Here is a 24,010-nt window from a genome sequence, read left to right as displayed (position 1 = left end):
ATCACAAGTAAAATCAGTTTCACCTTTGACCTCTGTTCTGACCCACAATCCACTAGAGTTAGATAACCTGGGGGGGGGGATATCAGTGGCCCTAGGTGACAAAAGCAGGTGATATAGTGACCTGACCTCTGGCCCCTTTTCTGAGCCAAAATCCCTTTACTGAAGGGGGGAGGCATCTTGTCCGCAGCCCTGAGAGACGGCTGCAGGTGATGCCACTTGATGCCCGTATGCCTCGTCACCAGGACTTCAGAGAGCTCAGGGCTTTGAGCCCATTGTGGCAGAGAGAAATGTGCTTAAACGAGTCCAGGAGTGGGTCCATTGTTAGAGTGCTGCTGAGGCGATGTGCCCAGACAACCGTGTAATCCTGCTAAGAACAACAGCGACGGCATTACTCAGCAACTATTAGAGGAACAGGGCCTTCACACACACATACAGACAGGGCCTTCACACACACATACACACGCACACACACACGCACATGCACACAAAAAAGGCACCCTTGCACACATGAACGAACATGCGTGCACATACACATACACACACACACACAGACACACACACACACACACACACACACACACAGACACAGACACACAAATGAGCATGCGCAAGCACACAGACAGATACACACTTTCTCAAACACGGCTCCTGTTTTCATTGTGGGAGCTGAAGTCCCTGTGGTTCAGAGGAAGAGCAGCTTGCAGCAGGACGGGGAAACCCGAGGACTTTAGGGGCTGTTTTACCAGCTGTACCTGCAGGCTGCATGTCCAGACAGTACACTGCCAATGAATGAGAGATCTGAGCCACTAGACACGGTGGTTTCACCACAAAAAACCAACAACTGACACACTGTAAGTGCAGTGGGAAGCTGTCACTGTGGACATTGAGGAGCAGTGTGTCTCAACATGCAGCTCTCCCCACTGCAGCCCTCTGACAGGCTCTACGCTCCTCAGGAATCCCAGCTGGAGAGGCTCAGACAAAAGACCGGGCTTTGAGAGGAGGGCCGCTATTTGGCTTGGCCCTGCCCCCATCGAGCCTGGGCAGGTGGAATTTTCCACAGGGGAAGCAGAAAGGAGAGGAGAGGGTGAGAGATGGAAAGAGGGAAAGAGAGAGTTACGGAGCACCAACGGCCAGTGGGAAGAGCTGCAGAGGTGGTGGTCAACGTCAGGGCTTTGCTAAAAACAACAGACACGCATGTGCCACCTCAATGTGAGAGACGCTGTCTGTCACAGCCGTGGAAGAGCACTCAGATCCGGCCGAGGGCACGCGCACATCCATAACTCACCAGGCGCTGGGCAAAAGACTGATAAATTAGCAGAACCTACAAAAAACTGGAGAAACACAAAATTTCAGCCTATGCCTGTGATAAAGATGTCATGAGTGGAATTGCTGTGTGGCACCAGCTGGGCCACCGAGCGATAACGGGAGGGAGATGCCCCAGTGTGTGTTTATGCTGCTGTTTTAACAGTACGCAGGCGGGACCTGGGCTCAGTACCTCGGTGGTGCGGAAGATAATCCGGTACTGATACTGGTCCTTGAGGTCCTTGGTGTCCTCCAGCTTCTCCCTCCTGATGCTCACTGCCACCGGCCCGAGCTTCTCGTCTGTTCCGAAGTAATTTGAGTGCTCTGTGGGGGGGAGGAGAGATATCAGGAAAGATACCACAGCCAAAAACCTAGCAGAGAGAAACACAGAGAACCATACTCTGTGTGACATGCAATCAGAAAATCTGTCTGGATATACCTCAGAAGGTCACTAACACAACTGGACCAACAAAGAGCCTGAATGGTGACCTTAAACCCCTGTGTATATATACAGTACCAGTCAAAAGTTTGGACACACTTAAGATACTGTGAAACATGCATACAAAAGACGTTTCTAAAGACTTATGCTTAAATACTTGAAATTTGTTTCTTAGACAAATATAAATCATGAAGTTGATGCCTATGTATGAATTATTTTCCAAAAAAACAGGGATATGATAGCTATGTGCTTTACAATGACAGGACAGGAGAAACAGCATCATCTCATTGACAATTCCATCTGAAACACAATAAGAAATAATAAGAATAAGAAACTGTCAGCTGCAAAAACACATCACACCTTAAAGTTCAAACTAAAGGGTGAGGGGGTAACTGAAAAACAACCCCACTGGTTCAGATCTTTTATGTTATGCTGGCAACAAATCCTCTCACTCTTTAATTTTTCATTTCCTCAAAAGTGGCAAAATTAAATTTTCCCCTCCCGTTTTCAGCAACAAAGTGTGACATTGGAGAGTGAAAGCAGCATATCAGCTCACACAAAACAGTAAAAATATTACTTAGTATTACTGAAGCGTGCATGAGCATCTCCATATCACTCGAGAGCCTAGTCGGAGCCTCCACTAAACCCTGCGTGACTTTGAGGCTGTTATCTAAAGGTATGACAAGCATGCCAAAACCAAGCACTGCCATTTTCTGTAAAGGAATGTGAAGGGATGAGCAGATCCCAGAAAACACCTCAAATCTCTAAACTGATTTAGTGACGGACATAAAATCAGTGCCCTTTTCCATCCGGTCAAGACAGCTGTCATGCTAATATGCTGTCCAGGCAGAGAAGGTCAGGAAGGTTGCGCTGTGGTTGTGGAAAAACAGAGACGGAGCAGTGCACCTAAGCTCTGAGGGAGCATGTGAGGAGAATGGTTTCGATGCGGCATACTGTAAAGCTGATAACAACCACGGTGTTTGAGATTCCGCCCTCTCCTGTACCTGGTAACCACCAAATTCCTGCAGGTGAGTAATGTTTGTAGAGTGCGTGAGTCACAGACAGAAAGAGCCCTGGGCAAATGCACGGGTTCCTGGAAGAACCGGTTAAAAAAAAAAAAAACACACACACACACACGCAGCAAAACAACAGCCACCTATCTCAAATACAAAGAGCCCAGTCAAGTTATGCTTAAGACAACAGCGTGAAGAACAGCAACAACAGGAGATCAGATAATGGCAGTTTTAGCGAAAGATGAAAAAAAAATGTAGATTGTTTGTCAAATAAGCTATTACACACACTCCCGGGGGCAGTATCTCTCTGTGTAAGAGCCAAGAACTCAGAGAACTCAATCGTTCCTTATCGGACCATGCAGGTATGCTTTGATCTGTCAGCAGGTGGGTACTGGACTTCTGCCTGCCTAGAATTCACCCCTTATGTAGTCATTAACAAATGCTTTTAAGTGAGAGTGTCAACTGAAATATTACAAACAACCACATGCACATCCTTAAAGTAGTGGCAGGTACAGGAATAAAACATACCTGCAACAAGAAATGGGAGTCCACACACAACTCCAATGCTCCAAAGAGGTAATATCTGTACACAGTACTCTTAGCCTATGTTTTGCACATGTTGTATGCATAACTGTTCCTCCTTTTAACCCCTGTATGTATTTATTGTGTGTAATCTGGGATGTCTTATGATGTCTGCTGTCTTTGGTATTTTTACAGAGCTGTTGGAGACCAAAGGCAAATCTCCACTTTTAACCAAATGGACAATAAACTTGAATCTTGATACAAGTAACATGAATGAGGTTTCATTGATGGCCATGACACTGAAACCTTTGGGATGGCATGTACCTTTGTTGTGGAAGTAGTCCCGGTAGTATCGTGCCCCCATGTCCACGTGCTCGATGCTGTGCTGCTTCAGTCTCTCGAGCCGCGTCAGCTGCTGGTCTGGGGGCACCTCCAGCACGGCCACGCTGGCGTTGCTGCGACACAGCGTCAGCCCCTCCCCCTCGCTCTCCGCCGCCGACCGCAAGAAGCTGACGTTACGCTCCATCTGGCCTCCCGTCTCGTTGCGGAAGTGCGGGCAGCTGAGGAGGAGCTGGCCCTCCCCCGAGCCGGCCGGGCCAACCCCTGACGGGTCAGGCACGTCGCCACGCTGCGGCTCCTCGGCGACGGAGGCGGCGGGGCCAGCCGCTCCTCGGGCGGCGGCGCGGGCAGCGGCGGCGGAGGAGGCGGCCGACGCCCCCGTGGCGGTGTTCCTCCGCTGGGTCACCTGGGCCCGCTGGGCGGCGGCCTCGTGCAGGTCGAACAGGATGCTCTGCACGTCGTGGTGCGCGAAGCTCTTGGTGCACTGCCAGGGCTTTCCCTCCTCCGGGGGCCGGGCGTCGTCCGCCTCGCCCCGCCCCGCCTCGACCTCGGCCCGCGCCGAGCTGCGTAACCTCCGGAACAGAGAGGGGGCGGTCTGGGAGGAGTCGTTCCCCCCGCTCTTCTTTCGGGACCTGCGCTCCACGCTGCCGGTGCCCCCTTCCTCCACCTGCGGGGGCGGGGCCGGGCGTGCGTCGGGGGTGGAGTCGGCGCACAGGATCTCCCCCAGGCGGGCGGGGGCGGGGCTGCGCTGGTCGGGCCGCTCCTGGTGGAACTGGCTCAGCATGCTGAAGAAGCTCTGCTCGGGGACGGCTTGCACGTCGATGGAGGACGTGCTGCCGTACTCGCGGTAGAGCCCCGCCCGCGCCTCGCCCGCCACCTCCGCCACGTCCTGCTCACTCAGCGTCACCTCGCTGCTGGACCGCTGCAGCGTGGCGGCGGCAGTGCGGAACAGCGAGGGCGAGCTCCCGCCCAGGCCACCCCTCCGGAACTCTGCGTCCTTGGAGAGGCAGCGGCGGCGGGGCAGCAGGGCCACACCCCTCCGGAACAGCCCCGCCCGCTCGCCGGCTCCCTCCCGCCTCCCGCCCCGCCCGTTCTGCAGCAGCGACTCCCGCGACTTCTCCCGGCGCGGCGGCCACTCACTGCGCGCCCGCACGCCCATCTTGGGCACTGAGGCGCGGGGCGGGCCGAGCGGCTCGGGGGCACAGTGGCCGTTCTGGACGTGGAGGCCGGAGTGCGGGTGGGGCTCGGGGAAGGGGGGCTGCGGGGGGGCGGGCGAGGAGAAGAAGCCGGGAGGTTCGCCCCCTCCCTCCAGCAGCCTGGTGGTGCCGTGCAGCGCTCGGTCTCTGTACGCATTCATGGTCCCGGGTTCGAGCTCAGGGCCTGGGCAGCGGGGAGAGGAGAGGGTGCCATCCTGGAGAGGGGTGTTTCTCAGTTCTGGGTTTCAGAGGGTGCGGGCCAGGACGAGAGGGACGGGGGACCCACGCACACACTGCTGCTGCTCCCAGCGCCTCCCACACACATCGCTGACGGTCTGTGCCCGTCACACAGCTTCCACCATCCCCCGGGGCCTCGGAGGCCTGCGCGTCTGTCAGCTCAGCTCTGGACCTACAAGGGGAATCACACACACTGATCTCAGCCCCCAAGTGCCTCCTCACCACATTTCCCCCCAATTCAACTCCTATCACTGTGACACAACCCAACAAGTTAACCCTTTCAATTATATAATCTAGTTGGAGATTTATATTTATATTATACATAGCTGGAACGCTGCTGTTGAACCCATGAGCTAGGTACTTTATCTTTATCAGACTGCTGCAGTGCATGTATGAAGGGAGGGAGATAAATGGATTCTAGGTGTAAATTGCTCCGGATAAGGCTGTCTAATCAAGCAAATCAATAACAAAAACTAACCTAGTGGCCACTTTAAGACTTGTTTTTGTCAGCTCTCTGGAGCACACCACAGAGAGGAGGAACAGAAAAAGAGGGACAAACAGGGAGACAGAAAGAAAGAGAGAGAGGGAGTCTGAGGGAAGGCGAGAAACCAAGAATGGAGGAGAGAGATATGGAACAAAGAGAGAGAGGAAGCGGCAGGTGAGGGAGGATTTACCACGGGATTGCTCCTGCTGTCAGGATTATCTTGAGGCTGCTTGGCGAGCTGGGTTATTAATAACATCAACTGCATTATACCCCTGCTACACTTCCCTTTCACACAATTCCACATGTCAACTGAGAGAGGCCCTAAACAAATAACATTCTCGTAATGTTGCTGTTAACTGCTGACAACAATAAGCTAAGCCTCCTGGATAGACTTGTAGCCTTAAAGCTTTGTAAACCTGTTAGAATGCTGGCCTAGGATCAGCACATTAGGATCCCTTTCCTAGTCCGACATAGGAATGTGGTCATCCCAGTCGGACCGGTAAAGGAACGTGGTGAGGTGATTGGCTGACCCTCGCTGCGTTGCAGTTATGTGATTGGATTAGAGGGCTGAGCCTTAGTGGGTTAGTGGAGCACAAACCTTAACGTTCCTTGAGGGCAAGCCTGAGCAACAAGGAACTAACTGCTGTGGTTTAGGCTGGGTTACCACACAACACATCACAACACAACTGAACCACCATTTCCCCTCCCTCTCCTCCATCCCTCTCCCTTTCACTCACTCAGCTTCCCTGTTTTCTTTACTATACCTATAAGAGAAAGATTGACAGAGAGAGAGAGGAGAGAGAGTGCGCAAGAGTGAGAGAGAGAGAAAGAGTGCGAGAGAGAGAGAGAGAGAGTGCACGAGAGAGAGAGACTTTTGGACTTTTAAAGGTCCTATAAAAGCGCACATAAAGAGCAGGATTATTTACACATACAGCCAATGAAAACATTACCACAAAACTAAAAGAGAAAACACAAAAAATGCATTTAAAAATGCATTTTAACATTTTACAGGGGTTAAAAGGTATTTCCCCAAGTGACACAGAACAGCTTTTAAAGAACATTTAAGAAGGCTGTTCTTAAAACATTTGACCTCAGTCACTGACCTCACTGGCATCAACAGAAACACCCACACCTCACTCACATAATAGGCTGCCCCCCTCTTTCATTCAGACACCTCAACTGTGTCCCTAGGCTCCCCTTATCACCCTCTGCGTTTGCCGAAAGATAAAATTACCCAGCAAGCACCGCCCTCTCCTCTCCTTGGAATATGACACTGCAAAGTCTAAATAAACCGGTCACTGCGCAGGGCTGTGCCCAGTGTCACAGCCTAACCTTTGTTTGATTAATTCAAATGCAGGCTGTGGCTGAAGGCATGGGTTCCAGAGGGGGAGGGAGAGGATGAGAGAGAACAAGACAGGCAGACAGAGGGGGAGAGAGAGAAAGGGGGAAAGAGATATACCTAATACTAACTAACTGGGGCTGGGATGGGGTAGTAATTGGATGGGAGAACACCTGGAAAGACGGTATTAATGGGCCACCAGGGCGTGGTCTTCCCTGTGGAGCACACGAAACGCCAATACCAAAGACCAGTGATGTGAATGCTGCGATAAAGGGGACACTGTGTTGCAGGACATGCCATCTTTTGAATGAAACCGTGGTTGTAATTACAATCATTACAGTCGACACGTGAGACAATACTTCACCATTTCTGTGAAAGATTTACGCTCAAGTTCACATGAACACAGAAGTAGGCCAGTCTGGGACTGGTCCATCAGCCTCAGTATCAGTGAGCTGGCTGGTCAAACAAATCCTGAACCTCTCCTCTCTGTCGGGAGAAGACCACTTCAGAACTGCCACCACTGTAGAGTCCTCAGATGAACCTCGATCACCGAGTCATCTGGTCGGCTGCAAATAAGCCCTCTTCCTGTAATCACACATGCTTAATCATCACAGCAGCGCTGGCAGAGCAGCCGATGTGACATGCATGTGGTGTGCAATGAGCATCATGACTCCGGGAATAAAATTAGTCCATACAAGGAGGTGCCACTTCCCTTCGCCTGAGGTCAAAAGTGTTATTCATTCATTTAAAGTTAAAAAAAGATAACGGGGGCGAAAGTGTGTGACGGTGAATGAAGCCAGAGAAGGAGAGAGAGAGCGTCACTGCGACGTGGGCACCGGACCCACTGTGACGCACAGGCCACGATGGCGTGCAGACAGAGAAAGGCTGCACTTTAGTAACGGACGTACTGAGAGGAAAGGCGCAAAGCTGTCGCGGAAACGAGCGGGAGCGTGCGATGGCAACAACGGAGGGAACACGCCGCTGGCTCCCTGATTTACGCACGACAAACTGCAAGCACTCCGGTCCACAAGGACGGGCACAAACACTGCATGCTGTCAGCCCGAGGGTGCAGCTGACATCGCCGTGGCGCTGAGACTCCGCCCACACGGCCTGGTGTGCGTAAAGGTATGCACCCCTCACACACAGCAGCTGGTGAGGAATCTGTACCTGACTGACAGGTGGGCGTGGTGTTACTCGAGTGTGGCACAACAGAGCATGGGCATGTCTCTGTTGCCGTGTCATTCTCTGCGTGCTTACCTGTATCATTACAGCAGAAAGCTAACAATTAGGGGCTTCCTGTAGTCCCTGCCGGCTCCACTAAAATGTGGTCCCGTGCAGCATACATCAGAGACACCAGCGTGTCCTTCTGAGCCACTGTCAAGCTGTTAGACAACCAATAGTCAACCTCAGACCAAACTGGACCAAACCAGATGTGGCAGATTCCCTGACCCCCCCATTCATACTAGCTCTGTCTTGCTGTAAATCCAGCACCACACCCTGTGGAAAGCAGACATCTTCCTCCTAAGGAAGCTGGCCAGGTAGACATCATTTACATGATATTCAGTGTTTGCTTAACAGGCATCCTCATCACATGACTTACATCTCATCCATTTATACAGCTGGATATTTACTTAAGGTGAGCAAGGCTCAGTGCCATGCTGAATGGCACAACAGCAGTACCCCAGCTGGGAATCAAACTGGCAATCCTCTAAGTTATATGACCTGCTTCTTACCACTACCACTATAGCAGTGTCAAATGGGAGAACCTAGTTGGGACAGACACACACAGTGTGTATGTGTCACATGTGTGCATAGATGTTTGCACACACAAACTCAGCCTTACCTTTCCAAGTGCACACAAGCCCACAAAAACATACACACACAGCTCAGAAGAATTCAGTCAGATTTATCCATACAACTCCTCCAACAGCGAATGATCTAAACCAGACAGCTTGACAGAGGGAAAGAACCAGCAGACATATATTTAAAAAAAAATCCCAGGGTGCTCTGATCTGCAGCCCACCCCAAGAGGCATGACCACATTGCTGGGGGATTTATGGGACAGTAGGTCTGTGTTTATCTCAAAGCAGCTGAAGGACTGCATTACATTAGCCAGGTCAACTCTCCTATCCAGAGCAACTTTCACAAGTTACAGTTCTTACATGTTATCCATTTATATAGCTAGATAGTTCTACTGGGGCAGTTTGGGTTAAGCACCTTGCTAAAAGGTACAACAGCAATGTCCCACCTAGGCACTGAACCAGCAACCTCTGGGTTAGGAGCCCATAACCGCTATGTCACTCTGCAGCCCCAGGAAAAGAGAGCTGGGCCACTAAGCGTTTGGGGGAAACTCAGAGACACATGGCTGTTCTGGCCAAACTTCATCAGACTGCCCACCAGCCAGATACCTGTATATTTACCTCCTCCGCAGTGGTTCTGCACGGGCACACGTGTGGCAATCGCTGTGCAGCTGGGAGGGCAACTCAGTCCAGGTGGCAGATCAGCAGCCTGGAGAAGGAAGGAAGGGAGAACGTCAGTTACCAACAGTGTGTAGATCTAACCCTGCCTAACCCTGCCTTCAGCGCTGTAGCAGCACAGCTAACACCATGGCTACACTGCTCTCTGCATGTTAGCCTTTTTTTTTTTAGCATGTTTTCAGTGGGGGGGGGCTTTGCCTTTCCTTTTCTTAAAATAACAAGCGGACTCTTAAGTACTCCAGAAGAGTGCTGAGGATTTTATCTCCCACCAGCGCTCTGTTAATGGGCACAGACCACAGCAGTGAGCCAACTATTCAGGACACTCCAGCACTCCTGTGGTGAAGCCTGCCAGTCCCATTCATATTTTAACACTGGGACTCCCCCTCCTTTATCTTCTCGCCTCCACCCTTGTACGAACACAACAGCATGGTCCACATCCGAGAGGCACGGGCTCTCTGCTGCTGAGAGGATGAGTGTGTTAATGCTGAGGTTTGTAGCTTGCTGCTTTACACTCAGAGGCTGAACTTCTGTCATGCTAATGGGACACACGTTCACACTACTGCAGTGCCCTCACTGGAGTTGCTGGAAATGGCTGTTGGTACTTTCATTAAATACTTGCTAATGGTTGACCCCGAATCCTTTTCAGCAGTGTCAGAGGTCAGTTTCCGTTAATTCTCCCCTGAATGCTGACCAAATCAATGCAACATGCACTTCTATCATGCTCCTCTACATCATTTTGGGTGGACCTGTGGCAGGTATTCCATCCTCGTTATTCACAGCTACTGCCATACTCAGAGGTAATTCTATGATATGCACCCAGCACCAAAGTCTGACACAAAAATGCTTGGAGATTTCCCAGAATCCAGCACTCAGGTGCTGTGAAAACATATGTGTCTTCATTGCTGTAGAGGAGTCTAACAGCCTTCTCTTGCTTTGGTCTCCTTGAGCACCAGGGAAATTGTGATGGTGTGGCATAGTGGTTACAGAATGGATCTCATGACCCAAAGGTAGTAGGTTCAATTCCCAGGTGAGGCACTGTTGTTGGACTCTACAGCTCTGTGCTTAACCTGCATTACATAGTAAATATCCATCTGTATAAATGAATGGTATGTAAGCTATGTAAGTAGCTTTGATCCAGAGCATCTGCTATACCAATATGTAATAATATAGTGTAAATGAATGCATTCAGCTATGTCTGCTCTCCAGAGAGATCAGGAGCAGAGCATGCTTGGAACTGTAACCCTGCAATGCATGCTGGGACGCGAGAGCATTTACAGTGGGGCAGTGCTGGGGGGATGCATGAAAAAAAGAGCTTTCTGATGGCTGCTGGGATGGGCCAAGTGTGTCTCTCATTTACAGGGGAATGATCTCTGGGGTCAGGGGGGAAATGGCCCATTTCCTCTCTCTTAAGCAGCTGTCCCATGCTGGGATGGGGCCCCCGCCCGGCCCCCACTTCCACAGGGGGGCTGGTAATGACAGGAGAGGCGACTTACAGCCCTGTTACTTACTCTCTTTCACCTGAGGGGGAATTTCGGAAACTAAAAATTGATGTCTCTCAGAGATGAGAGAGGGACACAGGAGAGGGGCGTGTGGAGGAGTGTGTGGCGGAGGAAATCTGAAAGGTGATCTTGACTCACGGGTTCATGTGGTGTAATAAATGTCCAGCTGGGGAAATGCAGACCATTAGCAACTCTAACCCAGTATCTTTACCTCATGTTTTTTTTCTTGTTTGTCCCTTCCAACAAACTGTCTCAAAAGCATCCTGTGGGGATGATGATACAGAAGATAAAAACATAAACACGCACACACACTCTGTTATACAGTATATACCAGGCAAACACACAATGATATTCTTACAGCACACTGACACAGAGTCTTGTGCATTGCTGCACATGGACCAATGCAGCAGAACAAAGGTTCTACCTCACACTCTAAACAGGGGCAGAGGCATGCAGTCAGAGGGCAGGCACCGATAGTACAGTATTATCAGACAGAAAGGGGCCTCTAACAGCAAACCCCTTCTCTCTCTCGCTCACTCAAACCCTCTCGCCATCTCCCTCAGTCCCTCTGTCTCCCCCCTCTTCAAAAACACCATTAAGGGTGATGGTGGTGGTGGTGGTGGGGGGTGGGGGGGGGGGGTGGGGTGTCAATGAAGCCCGGCTGTGAGGGCTTCTTGTTCCCAGCTGAACAGGGTCACAGTCGCTCCCCATAGATCACTCTCCTCTTGTTACCAGGATCTGCGCTTCCTTTCAAACCAACATCTGCTGTGTGCGAGATACGGCTGCCGGTCAGCGAGGAAAAGCGTTCCATTAATGACTGTGGCCAGGGTGTAATGTTATTAGGAGGGATACCATTACATTTACATCCACTGAGCGGGCAGATGCTCTGATCCATAGCAAAAGTGCAAAAGTGCATTCAGCAAAAGGCTATCTGAACAACAGCTCACACAGATAATGTGCATATGGCAAATCCATCACACAGCACAGTACTGAATACAGAAGTCCTGCAATGCAAAAATTCTACAAGTGCAATAGTGCACTATGGCAATGCAAAAGAAAACTGTTAATTCTAGGTAAGAAATTAACAGTGTGTGCCAACAATGCACTGAATCGAAACTGGGATAGAGTTTGATTCTGTGGACAAACTGGCACAGACTCTGTCAAGAAAGCCAAACAGAAGGCGTGGCTTTGCAGGCGGGGGGTACTGATTGGCCATGAGAAGGAAGGAGGGCGGAGTTAGCGGGGCAAGCGAAAGAAGATAAGAGAGTGGTAAACAAGAGAGTGGCAAACAGGGGGGGGGGGGGGGGGTGTATTAGTCATTGTGTCCCATGCCGTGTCCTTCCCCTCTCTCTCTCACAGTCAAACAAAGGCCTTCACATGACTTTAACGACCGATCCGTCAAGAGCAGCCCCCCCCCCCCCCCCCCGAGACGGCGTAGTGTTGATAAGAGCCTAAAACATCCCACTGGAAGCACTGCTCACTGAAACTCGAACGCATACAGCACTTTGATTTAACAATATAAAAATGAAGAACAAAAAGATGCTTCTTCCTTTTTTATTAACACAATAGGTCGTTAACCTTTCTGTTTGTGCTCCCTTCTGCTTTTTAATTTCACTGGTTTTGATTATCACATACAATGTTTGCCATGTGCCATGTTTTAACATTATATACTTTGACCCCACCCAACACCCCCAAAAGGTTATTTGCTGACAAGAGAATGCTTAACTGAATCTGTTTCAGACAGATGGTGAAGTTCAGCTGTAATTCTATTGTCCCTTTTATTGCAATATGTGGGCGTCCAAATTTTGGTTTTGGGTTCTTCTCTTTGGGCAAATAACACATTAGAAGCTATGAAATTATGTGAAATCATTTGTAGACTGTTTCAGGGGAAGAACACTGGAGGCTTATAGTCTATATTTATTTCCTTAAGTTCAAATCACCTCTTTAGAATATGAATCAAAGTGACAGAACATTCACAATGGGATGCTATATATATAGCCTCTTAGCTAAAAATAATACTGCGCACTGCTTTCTTTGTCAGAAATGTTATTTGACTATAAATAACCTCATCAATATGCGCACATTTTTCTCAAAATTCAACAATACCAAGAGCCAAGTTGAGTGTAAGGCAACTAGCACGCCAGCTAGCTAGCAATAAAACCATGTTTTCATGGTTTTCAATAAATCCATGGGATTCACAGGTTTTATGAATGCAGAAATTTCAGAAGAAAACACATTTCTATTTAAAATATTACTTACTGTCCTCCTTATTGTCAGGCTTTCTGCAATGGTGAGGGATAATGTTGTAGGCTAATGGTGGGCTGCTATTTCAAGATTTTTTTTTCCATATTTTTTGATGCCAAGATAGGTAACTGGGCAACCCAAATGGTTGCCAAAAGCTCTTGATCAATAAAATTTGGTTTCCCCAGGCAAATAGGCAACTGCTGATGTCAAGCCCTGCCCCAGAGCAGATTTTTTTTGTGTATTCTATGTGTCAGGGAATTAAGAATTCAGTTTTGACACATACATGATTTAGTTCAAATAATGCTGATACAGAAATATCACGCAGTGATGATTATAGTCCATGATCACCAGAAGAGCTAAACATGTGTAATATTTCCCACTGAATACATAAACATGTTATCAGCATCAAGTCAAAATTCAATTCAGACTCAAAGGCCTAATAATCCAAACATGACTCTATGCACCATATGGGACCAAAGGTACAGGAGGGAGAGAGAGAGAGTGTGTGTGTATACCCATGTGTAAGAAGCAGAGAAACAAGTTCTCACCTCGTTTCACAGTAGGCCTTAAGCGATGCATTAACTAGTCTATCCAGATGCCATTTACATTCAGTAACGAAACCCCGCAGTTTCTAAGGGAAGTGTTGACACTACAGCACGAATGGGAATGCTCATGAGGAGTGCCAGTGCATGTGGGACCGACACATGCTCCCCCCACCGCCCCCACCCCCCCCAAATGTCTCCCATCCTGTCACTGCAATATCATGTAAGGCTGCTACAGACTTACTTACTGTAGCTAAGGGATGTACCCTCCGAATGGTGACGAAATCTGTAAATGAATTTTCCAGTCGCACAAGCCGGCAGATGCTCTTTCAATTAAGTTTTCGTGTGAGCAGTATCTGCGGGCGTCCGTCACGAGGCAGGTTTGAAACCCCCACACCTGACTTTGGCCACCCTGTCTCAACACCTCCTCAGGGGCAAAAGGACTGATCTTAATCTGGCCTCTGTGCCGCCTCGAAGCGATTCCCCTCCTCGGCTCGGTCACCAGCCTCCTCTCATACGGATGTACGGAGCTGAGAAGCATGGCAGAACGAAGAGCTGGATCTCCCCACCCCCCTACTCTCACTCCGCCCCTCTTTACCTCTCTCTGTCTCTCCACACTCTCATCACTCCATTGTCTCTCATCCTCTCTGCCACTTTTCCCTGCACTTTTATCCCCCCTCACCCCCCACCTGTCTATCCAGCGGTCTTTTCCCTTTTGGTGGCAGCTAGCATGTGGGTTCTGGTCGACAGGTTGGGGAGACAGGGAAGCCACAGAGAGGGCGAGAGAGGGGAGGAGAGAGCCACAGAAAGATGAGAGACAACATGAGAGAGAGAGAGAGAGAATGAACCACAGACCACTAGCACTGCCCTCCCCATTGCCAGATCCTCCCAGAGAAGGCCATCAACACACAATGGGGAATGCGCTTTTCAAGGAATCTCTTTTACAGCACAGACCTCCAAATGAACAAGCTCTGACTTCATAACTATTCAGTTATCTGCTCATCTTATCTATTCCTGTGTCACACTGAAAGCCTGTCTCTGCTGATTTCTCTGATGAGCTGGTTGTTCCGGTTTACCTCTCTACCTCCCTCCCTCCCTCCTTCCTTCTTGTCTCTTCTGCACTAGTTCAGGGACTCTACAGCGAGCACTGAGACAGATTATCAAAGGACCTAACCAACGAGAGGCCAGCCTCTTTCAAATAACTGTTGCGCTGGCTAGAGTGTCGTCACAGGCAACAGCTGTTTGGGATCTCATAAGTCAGACCCAGTGGCAACCTGGCCAGTTGCCTACAACAGATAAGGGAGACGAGGTTGCTAGGTGACTGGGTGGGTGCCAAGTGATGGGAACTATGGAGACAGGAATACAAGGGTGGGAACTCTACCACTGCAACACTCTCCGAAGAGTTTCTCGCTCTCACTCTGGAGACTGCTGTTCATTCCCAAGCCTTATTGACTTATTGCTCTCACACACACACACAAAAACAGAAACACACACAGAAACTTTCTCTTTCAGCCAAGTACCACATAACTCATTACTTGCTGACAGCACTAGTAAAAAGTGTGCTCGTGTGCTGGCACTAAGCCCATGATGCCGAAACAGCTACAAGCAAGTAACGAGCAGAGGAGGTGAACAAATTAAACGCTCGCGTGTGCTTGATGAAATGGGCGTGGCCTTGCGATTCCTGTTAAAACACCCTCCCCTGAGGCCTGCCTACAGCAGGCTTGTTTTTAACACTACTAGCACCTGCAGTTATGGCTACGCAGACCTCCACTTAAGCTGCAGCAGAATGAGTGTAGGGCTATGTTTTTCCAGGTGCTGAGCGGGAGGAAGTATATCAGAAGGAATTAAACGTTCGTTCACTGCCTACCCCTGAAAGTAATGTATTTCAGAGGTACAAACATGACAGTGTTTTAATGTAGGGAGATCATACATAAAAATTCTCTCTCACACACACACACACACACACACACACACACACACACGCACGCACTGAGCGGAGACTAGCACTGGCAGTAGGTGAAGCAACAGAAATTATGATTCGATTCCCTTCCTAATATCTCCCTCCAGGTCAGAGCGCAAAACAACTAGCCTTCCGCAATGAAAGTAAGTGACACAAGGGCAGAAAGAACTGTACAACCAACAACACAAAACCATAATCTAAATAATCATTGCCGCCAGGCCTACAGTGGCATCCTGATCCAGCCCACCCCCGTCCACACTGCAGGTCTACTGTCTCCTGGTACTGCTACATGAAACCCTTGTGTGACTGGAGTTTCAGGGCTCAGCGCTGTCCTTCCCACTTGTTTAAAAGAACGAAACATATTTAACACTGCTCATGTGCTGTGCACGTTGAGTTGTCTCTCTAACGGGTGGAGGGTTACGGCTGCGGGACAGATGGACAGAAGGGCAGAAGGACAGGGGCTTTGCCCACACCCCCCTGTGCTGGTGGGTGGTCTCTCCTCTCAAGCTGTTGCGTTATCCTTACGCCCCTCGCCTTAATTCAATCCCGCGGAAGCAATTAAACGACCGAGGGGCAGGCGTGAGAATGCAGAGCTGCGCAGACGCTGGTGCTTACAGGTCTGCACATCGCAGGACTAACTGGTGCATTGTGGGACAGAGCAGACACAGAGAGCTGGTCTTGGGTTTCGGGAGTAGTCTGGGGCATGTTTGAGCAGGACGTGGGCAGAGGGAATGGAACAGTGCCATGGAGACCACAGTGATTTGGACCTTGGGAAAGATACACACGTGTACACACACACACACACACACACACACAGCGTTCGGTCTTTCCTAAAGCGAAAGGCCTGACTAGCACTCTCCAAAGCAAACACCGACTGACTAAGCGAAAGCGGTACTCTAATGTGTGCTGCTGTGGGCAGCAATGTAAGCAAATGAGGAACCACCTGCAACCACAACCGACTGTGACATCACACTGCCAGTCAACAGAATGTAGCCTGCGCTGCTCATGCTGACCTTCCCCCAGTCTGTGGTCCAGAGAGCTGCCCAGTCTGGGCCCAGATGGCACACGCCCCTTTCTGAAGCCCCAGACTGCGCCCGCTGTCGGACACATCTTGCCCACCAGGAGCTGGCATAGAGCGGGCGCCGCCGTCTCACCCAGGCCTCTCTCTCCATGTACCTCCTCCTCTGTCTTTCTATCGTCTCTTCTTTCGCTTCACCTCTTTCCCCATCGCTGTTTCGAGTGGCCCTCCTCCTGGCCATTTCATCCCTGCCTCTGGCCCCTCTAATGGGCAGGCTCGTTGTTTGTTTGCATGAGGTGGTGAGCTGGCACTAGTTTTGCATGTTTTGCATGCGAGACGAGCACGTGAGTCAACATGACTTCCGTCTGCCATGGGGGGTTTCTGGGCATCTCAAGCTGTTTCCCACTTCAATCGTGGACCGTACACTTCATGAATCCTCAGAAAGCCCTGAAAGCACTCAGCCCAAACCAGGAAGGGGAACTTCTGCAGCTGAGTCAGAGAGGCAGGTTCATGTAATGCTTTGTCTAACCGATTAACTGCAAGTTCACTGGAGAGGAATTTCCGCTTGACAGAAATGCACTGGTTATGTTGAATATGCCACAGTACAATACAGGGGAGGATACAAGCTAGACGAGAACAATTCAAGACAATAAAAGTCCTTGCACTGTAATCTGACACAATTCAATAGAACAAAGAGAGGCAGACAAACAAAAAGATAGAAAGAGAGAGAGATGGAGTGATTAATACTGTTATGCTGGAAAAACAACTACAGGTGACTGACAACTATCGCTGTTGCCCATCTCGTCCATTCAAATGCCTTTCACCCATGTTAGAAGTTAATGTGCGTGACTTGTGTGAGAAATTAGCTAAATAAAATGTCAGGTGTCATGGAAATGACTGAGGAGCATTCATTCCGAGTCAGGCTCCAGAGCCATGGAACAGCAGCGGTGAAACAGCTGTGAGGAGAATGCCAAGCAGGAGATAAAAATGACAGAAGAGCAGCACTACGCCACACTCCCATCAGGCCGAGCTAATGCCACACAGGGCCCCCCCCCTCACTGGCCGGGACTGTTCAGAGGAGCTGTGCGCGACTGCAGCCGCCAGAGCGGCCCTTTTCGGCGACAGCTTGCATCACTGGGATTCCTGTTTATTGACAGGAAACAAGGGGCTGAAATTCACACACCAACACAAACACTCGAGGAAGAAAAAACAAAAAGAGCAAAAAAGCTCGGATAAGCCGGGGATTAAAGACACTATCTTACAAATTTCTGCTGAGCTCGCGTCTTGGCCCAGTTAATGTATGTCCGTGTCCTCTTAATCTCAGACCCCCCTCCCGCCCTCCGCTCAACAGGGGAGCAACTTAATCACAGGAGTCTTTTGTGAGGCGTGCGGGGTCAAACAAATCAAGACGCTCATGCCTCTTTTCTCTGTCCTTGCTGTTCTGCTTCTCCTTTTTTCGGGAGGGAGGTGGGTCTGCTCATTTGCATGTCTTCAATACAGCACATAGATGTCCACAGACAAAAGTGCTAAAAAAGGCCAGTACTACCAGTACTACCAAGGCCCTTTCCCCACATTTCACTGGGGAAGTACACTGACCGCACACAGCGAGATACAAGTCTAAAATGCAAGGGATCTCTCAAACTGAAACTGACTCTTCCTATAAATGGTGACTATTTCTATAACTCCAAGCTCATGAATAAACACCCGGTCTCTAAGGTCATAATGGTGTAAAAAGATTAAAACGTGTGAAAAGAGGGGCAGGGGTCAACGCAGTCACCTCACTGCACTGCGTGGTCAGCATGTGCCAGCTCTGGAACAGGACCACTGTGGACTGCGTGTGCGTGTGTGTGAGGCAATGTGCCTTAACGAAAAAAGCCATGAAGAAGAGCTAAAAAACCCAACTGAGACCGAATGGGGAAAAGTGCAGACAGCACCCTCTGTCCCCTTCTAAGGTGATCCAGGTAAACTCCTGGAAGCAGGGGAAAATCTTGGGGCGTGTCGTGAAAAGGACAGGGTCTGCAGCGTCACTCTGCACCACTTCCTCTTTGCCACGGCCTTTGACCCTTTGATACCCGAGAGGGGGAGGCACCGTAATCACAACGCCGACAGGCAAGGCTGGCTGACTGTCTGAGATGCGCACTGGAGTGGCAGACGCACCCCACAGCTGTGCCGAGGGCAGAGCGCCACGCACCCTCTTGCTGCGCAGGGCTAGACAGCATATCTGATGGGAACACCAGTCACCCCCAGCACACTGCTGCGCTTCACCTTCTGTGAGGGCCTGACTGCCACCTGTGCGACCCGGTCAGGCCAAAGGAGCTCCTTCAGAGTCAGGGGTTTTTTCTTGGGCGGACAGGGGGATTCAGTGAGGTGGGAAAAAAGAAGCACCCCCCCCCCCAACTTTATACCATCCTGAGACACCATTTTGACTCCTTTGATCCTTGCCTCATTTGTCTTGCTCTCCCTATCTCGCCATCTCTCCTGCTCTTCCCGCCGCCCGCGCCTCTCGCCATCTCCCCATCTCTTTCCCACAAAGATAACAGCACTGCTGTTGTGTAAAATAAAAGCCTTCTCCCTCACTGTCTGTCTCCCCCAAACCACACAGGAACGGCACTGTTACTAGCAGATCCTTATTATTCACCATCAGGAGCCCAGAGGAGAGCCTCACAACCGACAACTCCAAAAGCATGCGGAAATACTGTCTGTGCTAATGCATAGAGGTCCCTCTGTGAAACTACATTCCGGCGACCTTGTCCTCAATATAACAGTGTAGCCATGTTGGTTAACTGTATCTCAGAATCATTTCACCTAATCTGAACTTACAGTTGACAAACAGAATGACGTGCGTTTACAATGAAGCATGTTAAAATAACTATGAAAAAATGATTCTCTGGTGTGGTGAGAGGAGTCTCTCTCTACATACGTGTATGTGTGAGAGGCCCACCTTCTTCCTCAAAAGACAAATCCCCCCCTGGGGGTAAAGACAGCCCCAGGTCAGCACTGCCCATCACAGTCCGAGCGACAGAGAGAGAATATGCAAACTTCCCCATGCGAGCGAGGCGGAACCTAACATTAGGGTTTGCGTCCTCGTACCTGCCTCGTTTCCTCTGCATTCCTCACCTGAGGTGTCTCAACTGACACAATTGTCATTGGCTGCCACCACTCTTAAGCCCCAATAAAATATCTTTTTCCAATTAACTGAAGACATTCATATTAAAATATGTACATCCTGCTTGACGCAGACAGGTGGCCAAACTCAAACCTCTGACCTTTTAACCGCAAAAGGAACAGCCCTGACCATGTGACCTCAACCAACCTCTGCAGCAGATGTCCCTTTACGCCATCCTTAGTTTGTGGCGTATGTGGCGTGTGAATGTGTCCTACACTATCTCGATAGGTGGGGCTTACTGCGGGTGTAGAGGCTGGTGCTGGATACGGTTTCTTCTCATTAGACTAGACACAAATACCACCTGCGCTCAAAGCACCAGGAGTTCATCCCGAGCGGCTGTCCTGGCCTCTCAAGAGTTTCAGCAAACTGGAAACACACGGACGGAGTAAGTCCGTCTGAGCTTGACTTGATTTTAATAAAGGACTGACAGGCTACACGGTTGTTTCCAGTGTTTCTCATTTCCTTGACAACAGAGGGCAGGTGTACAGGTGTCCACGTATTATCAGCGGTCACTGCACTACTAAAAACTGTAGTTGCAGCCAGATTCAAAGCTTAACTTCTGTGATGGGGTAAAAAGGACAGAAATCTCTGTCTCTGGGTATGGTTTTTGTCCCTGTAAAAGACTAAGGTAGGAGTAGTTATTTGACATCTGCAGTTATTTTCCCACTAAAACCAGCTGGCTATATTTACCCTGGCCAAACAAACACAGGCTGCCCACTGTCCAGCTCTCTGCCCTGAGACAGTCTCCTCCCTCCACTTGCTCCTACCAACTACTGGCTCAGTGTCACTCATATCAGCCACAGCTATAACTGTGTGCTTACAATAAAACCCCATCCTCTGCTTTGATTGCTTGAAAAATGCAAGACCAAAAAACAAACAAGACAATTCAGTTAAATCACCCCCAACCTAAAAAGCACCTGAGATCAGAGAAGGAAATTGCAAGAAGGCCGTCATAACACCTGTTGGCAAAAAGAAAGCTCCGCTCCACCCACCTGATAACAACTTCAGACAAAACAAGGGAACCTGATGGACACATTACTGTAGATCCATGTCTACATCAAACCTCAGGAAGCAGGATGCCACAAAAAACAACTGTGAAATAGCATCACAGATCCAATCTATTCACTTGCATGAGTACAATGGAAGAGCTGGAATTACCACAACAATAATTACCAACAATTACAAAGAAATGTTTATCCACGTGCTTACGCAGATGGAATGAATTCCACTCACTTGCTGATTTGTTTTGGATGAGCGAACCCAAGTTAGGTTACCTCCAACAGACATTGCGCCCCTCTGATGGTTTCCGATTCTAACGTGGGTTTTGAATGGGGTCTGAACAGTCTTGCTTTTCAACAGTGATAATTCCAGTTCACTAACAATTACGTCAGAGGAATGTTAAAAACACGGCTGGTAAATGTGGTTTTAACAGTTACAAAACAAAAAGGAAAAGCTACATAACTACACAAAATAAAAATACTGTAGAACAAGGGTGTGGAAGGAGATTCCAAATATAAATTATGATATGGATTATTGTTGACAATTCTTACTGCATAATTGTACACTGACTAGTCTTGTATACTGTGGAAAACTACTTAAAAATAAAGCGAAAATACAAGAAAAATATATAACACTACTGCAGTTCAAGAGATTCATAAATGCTCTGGTGTTTACTAATTATATTAAACATCTCTATACAAAGTTATCCCTGTTTATTAAACAGAGAAACCACTTCTTTAAAGTGCACTTTGCCTATAACAGCACCTTGAAGGGCACACTTAAGTCCCTACCTAAGCACTGCAAATGCCCTATGCTTATAGTCTTCTCAGCTCACGGTATCAGGGCCTAAGAGAGCGCTCAGGAATGCAGCTTTCCAGCAAAAATAAAATCACCTGATATTGTAAAATCTTGAGGCCCCATGTAAAGTGTAACCAAATAAGGCGTAGTTCTAACAACAGAGATTAATTCAACAAAAACAACCAAAAACTGTAACAAAAACTCCAGTGTGGATTAACATACTTTTTACTGATTAATAATGTTCTATTCGAATTTAAGTTTAATTCTACTTCCAGTTTCTAATCTCCAATAGGAAAATGCCAAATTCTAAAGCAAAGCCTTGTGGAAAAAAAAAACATAAGCACACAACAGAGCATACATACAGAGCACTGCTGGACCGCACCGTTGCGGAATTTGTTAATTAATGTTTGCAAGTGTTGCAACTCAAAAATCCAAAGAAACAAGAACAAAATAAAACCATTACGTGAGGAAACAATGTTCATAAATTGAAACGGCCTCTTCTCTTGTAACTGCAGCTCAAAATCAATTGTCTAAGATACTTCCTATTGCTAGTTAAGGTGAGGAACTGTATAGCCACCACACCCTCTGCCGCACACTACAACCTCTTATTTCATAAGAACTTTCTATTGCAGAAAGCCAATCTGGTCATTGAATCAAACTGGTCACAATTAACTGGGTTGCCACAACATGCTTGAACATACACTACATGGACAAAAGTATTTGGACGCCTGACCATTACATTGTAATGACATTGTATTCAAATAAATATACTTTAATATGGAGTTGGTCCCCCTTTTGCAGCTATAACAGCTTCCACTCTTCTTGGAAGGCTTTTCACAAGATTTTGGAGTGTTTCTGTGGGAATTTGTGCCCATTCATTCTGTAGAGCATTTATGAGGTCAGGCACTGATATTGGACGAGAAGGCCTGGCTCGCAATCTCCGTTCCAGTTCATCCCAAAGGTGCTCGATGGGGTTGAGGTCAGGGCTCTGTGCAGGCCAGTCAAGTTCTTCCACACCAAACTCATCAAAACATGTCTTTATAGTCCTTGCTTTGTGCACTGGAGCACAGTCATGTTGGAATAGAAAAGGGCCTTCCCCAAACTGTTGCCACAAAGTTGGAAGCATAGCATTGTCCAAAATGTCTTGGTATGCTGAAGCATTAAGACTGCCCTTCACTGGAGATAAGGGGCCTAGCCCAAACCCTGAAAAACAGGTGCGGCCAAATACTTTTGTCCATATAGTGTATCTACCCATAACTACCCTGAGCAAAAACTGACAGGACAAGGTGAAATTATTACAGAGGTTTTGTGCTCCTCAAACATCATATCGGCCCTTGGATTGCCACTCACCACTCCAGCATGAATGAAAGACTAAATAACAAATTTATCTCAAATTTATCAAGTAAGTGACTGGAGAGCGAAATGAATCCTTGCCACACAATCGCCAGCTGGGGCACGTTCATTTCTTTCCAGGGCTCTGAGATAAAGCAATAAATATATCCAAGCTTTGACGTTGTCTTTTTTGCCTGGTTTTACTTGCCCCTGTACATGAAATGGAGACATTCCCATTTGCACAGATTTAAAGGGAGTCATGGGGACCACACCACTGTGGGCCAGTATATTTTTAATTTATCGCGTTTCAAAATAAACACGACCACTACGTTAAAAATAACGTTTCTGTACCAATTACCCTATTAGACTACATCTGCGCACAGAAACATACTACCAAATCTTGTAAATGCAGTCCGAGATTTAGTCTGTTCTAGGGAGTCTGATCTATCATGGATTCAGCCAAGGATGATCTATAGAGAGACAGTTATCCAGCATCTGTCAAAGCCCGCTAGTTAGATGGATAGATAGCTTTCTCCAGTTCTAATATTAGAATTATTTATATCATAAGCCAACTAAAATGTAGCTCGATCTTAACGCAAGAGGATTTTACACCGACAGGTGGGTAGTAAAGCGAGTGTTATCGTCCAGGCTAAGGTCCTCTCTTGGTAACTAGCCGCTTCGTCATGTCAAAACCACTGTGTATCTAACCAGCTAATAGCACTGAGAAGCGTTACTGTACAGCTAGAAGAGTCATCAGTTCTATCTTTTACGTATAATGTAGCTAGTGGCAGCAAGTAATTTTGATAGTCACCAACCGACATAATGCGAAACAGCTCGATAAAAGACCGGCTAGACAGAGGTAAAATAAGTAGCTCGTTAGCTACTGAGTACAGTAATGAATAAAGTATATTAAATAACAACGCAAACATCCAAATCGCAGGGGCCCATATCACTGCTTCCGACTTTAGTATGTTTCGATCTCCTTTACTCAGGTCGACTTCAAAAACTCTTGTCAGTTGAACTTCATTACATATTCAACTTTAGTTTGCAAGCTAGCTACATGTTGCTAGTTCTTCAGAATACTAGTACATGGTAGGAGACGCA

The 24,010-nt window shown here is 48.4% G+C and overlaps 1 protein-coding gene across 4 annotated transcripts in view; it reads right to left on the bottom strand.

Annotated features, from left to right (window-relative positions):
* Window positions 1-24,010, bottom strand: part of LOC118774243 (signal-induced proliferation-associated 1-like protein 3) — a 48,720-nt gene that overhangs the window by 24,135 nt on the left and 575 nt on the right. For 3 of the 4 annotated variants that reach the window (XM_036523435.1, XM_036523438.1, XM_036523437.1), the window contains exons 2-4: window positions 9,292-9,379; window positions 3,601-5,220; window positions 1,496-1,626 (exon numbers count right to left, since the gene is read on the bottom strand). In XM_036523435.1, coding sequence (XP_036379328.1) covers window positions 1,496-1,626; window positions 3,601-4,972 — 1,503 coding nt within the window. In that variant the 5' untranslated portion in view covers window positions 4,973-5,220; window positions 9,292-9,379. Of the gene's footprint in view, window positions 1-1,495; window positions 1,627-3,600; window positions 5,221-9,279; window positions 9,380-24,010 lie in introns of all 4 variants that reach the window. The other variant, XM_036523436.1, reaches the window with a different exon arrangement.

The sequence above is a fragment of the Megalops cyprinoides genome, chromosome 3 (assembly GCF_013368585.1).
Source record: "Megalops cyprinoides isolate fMegCyp1 chromosome 3, fMegCyp1.pri, whole genome shotgun sequence".
NCBI lineage: Eukaryota > Metazoa > Chordata > Actinopteri > Elopiformes > Megalopidae > Megalops > Megalops cyprinoides.
The sequence above is the reverse complement of the archived record's forward strand: the minus strand, read 5'-3'. Positions and strand labels throughout refer to the sequence as shown.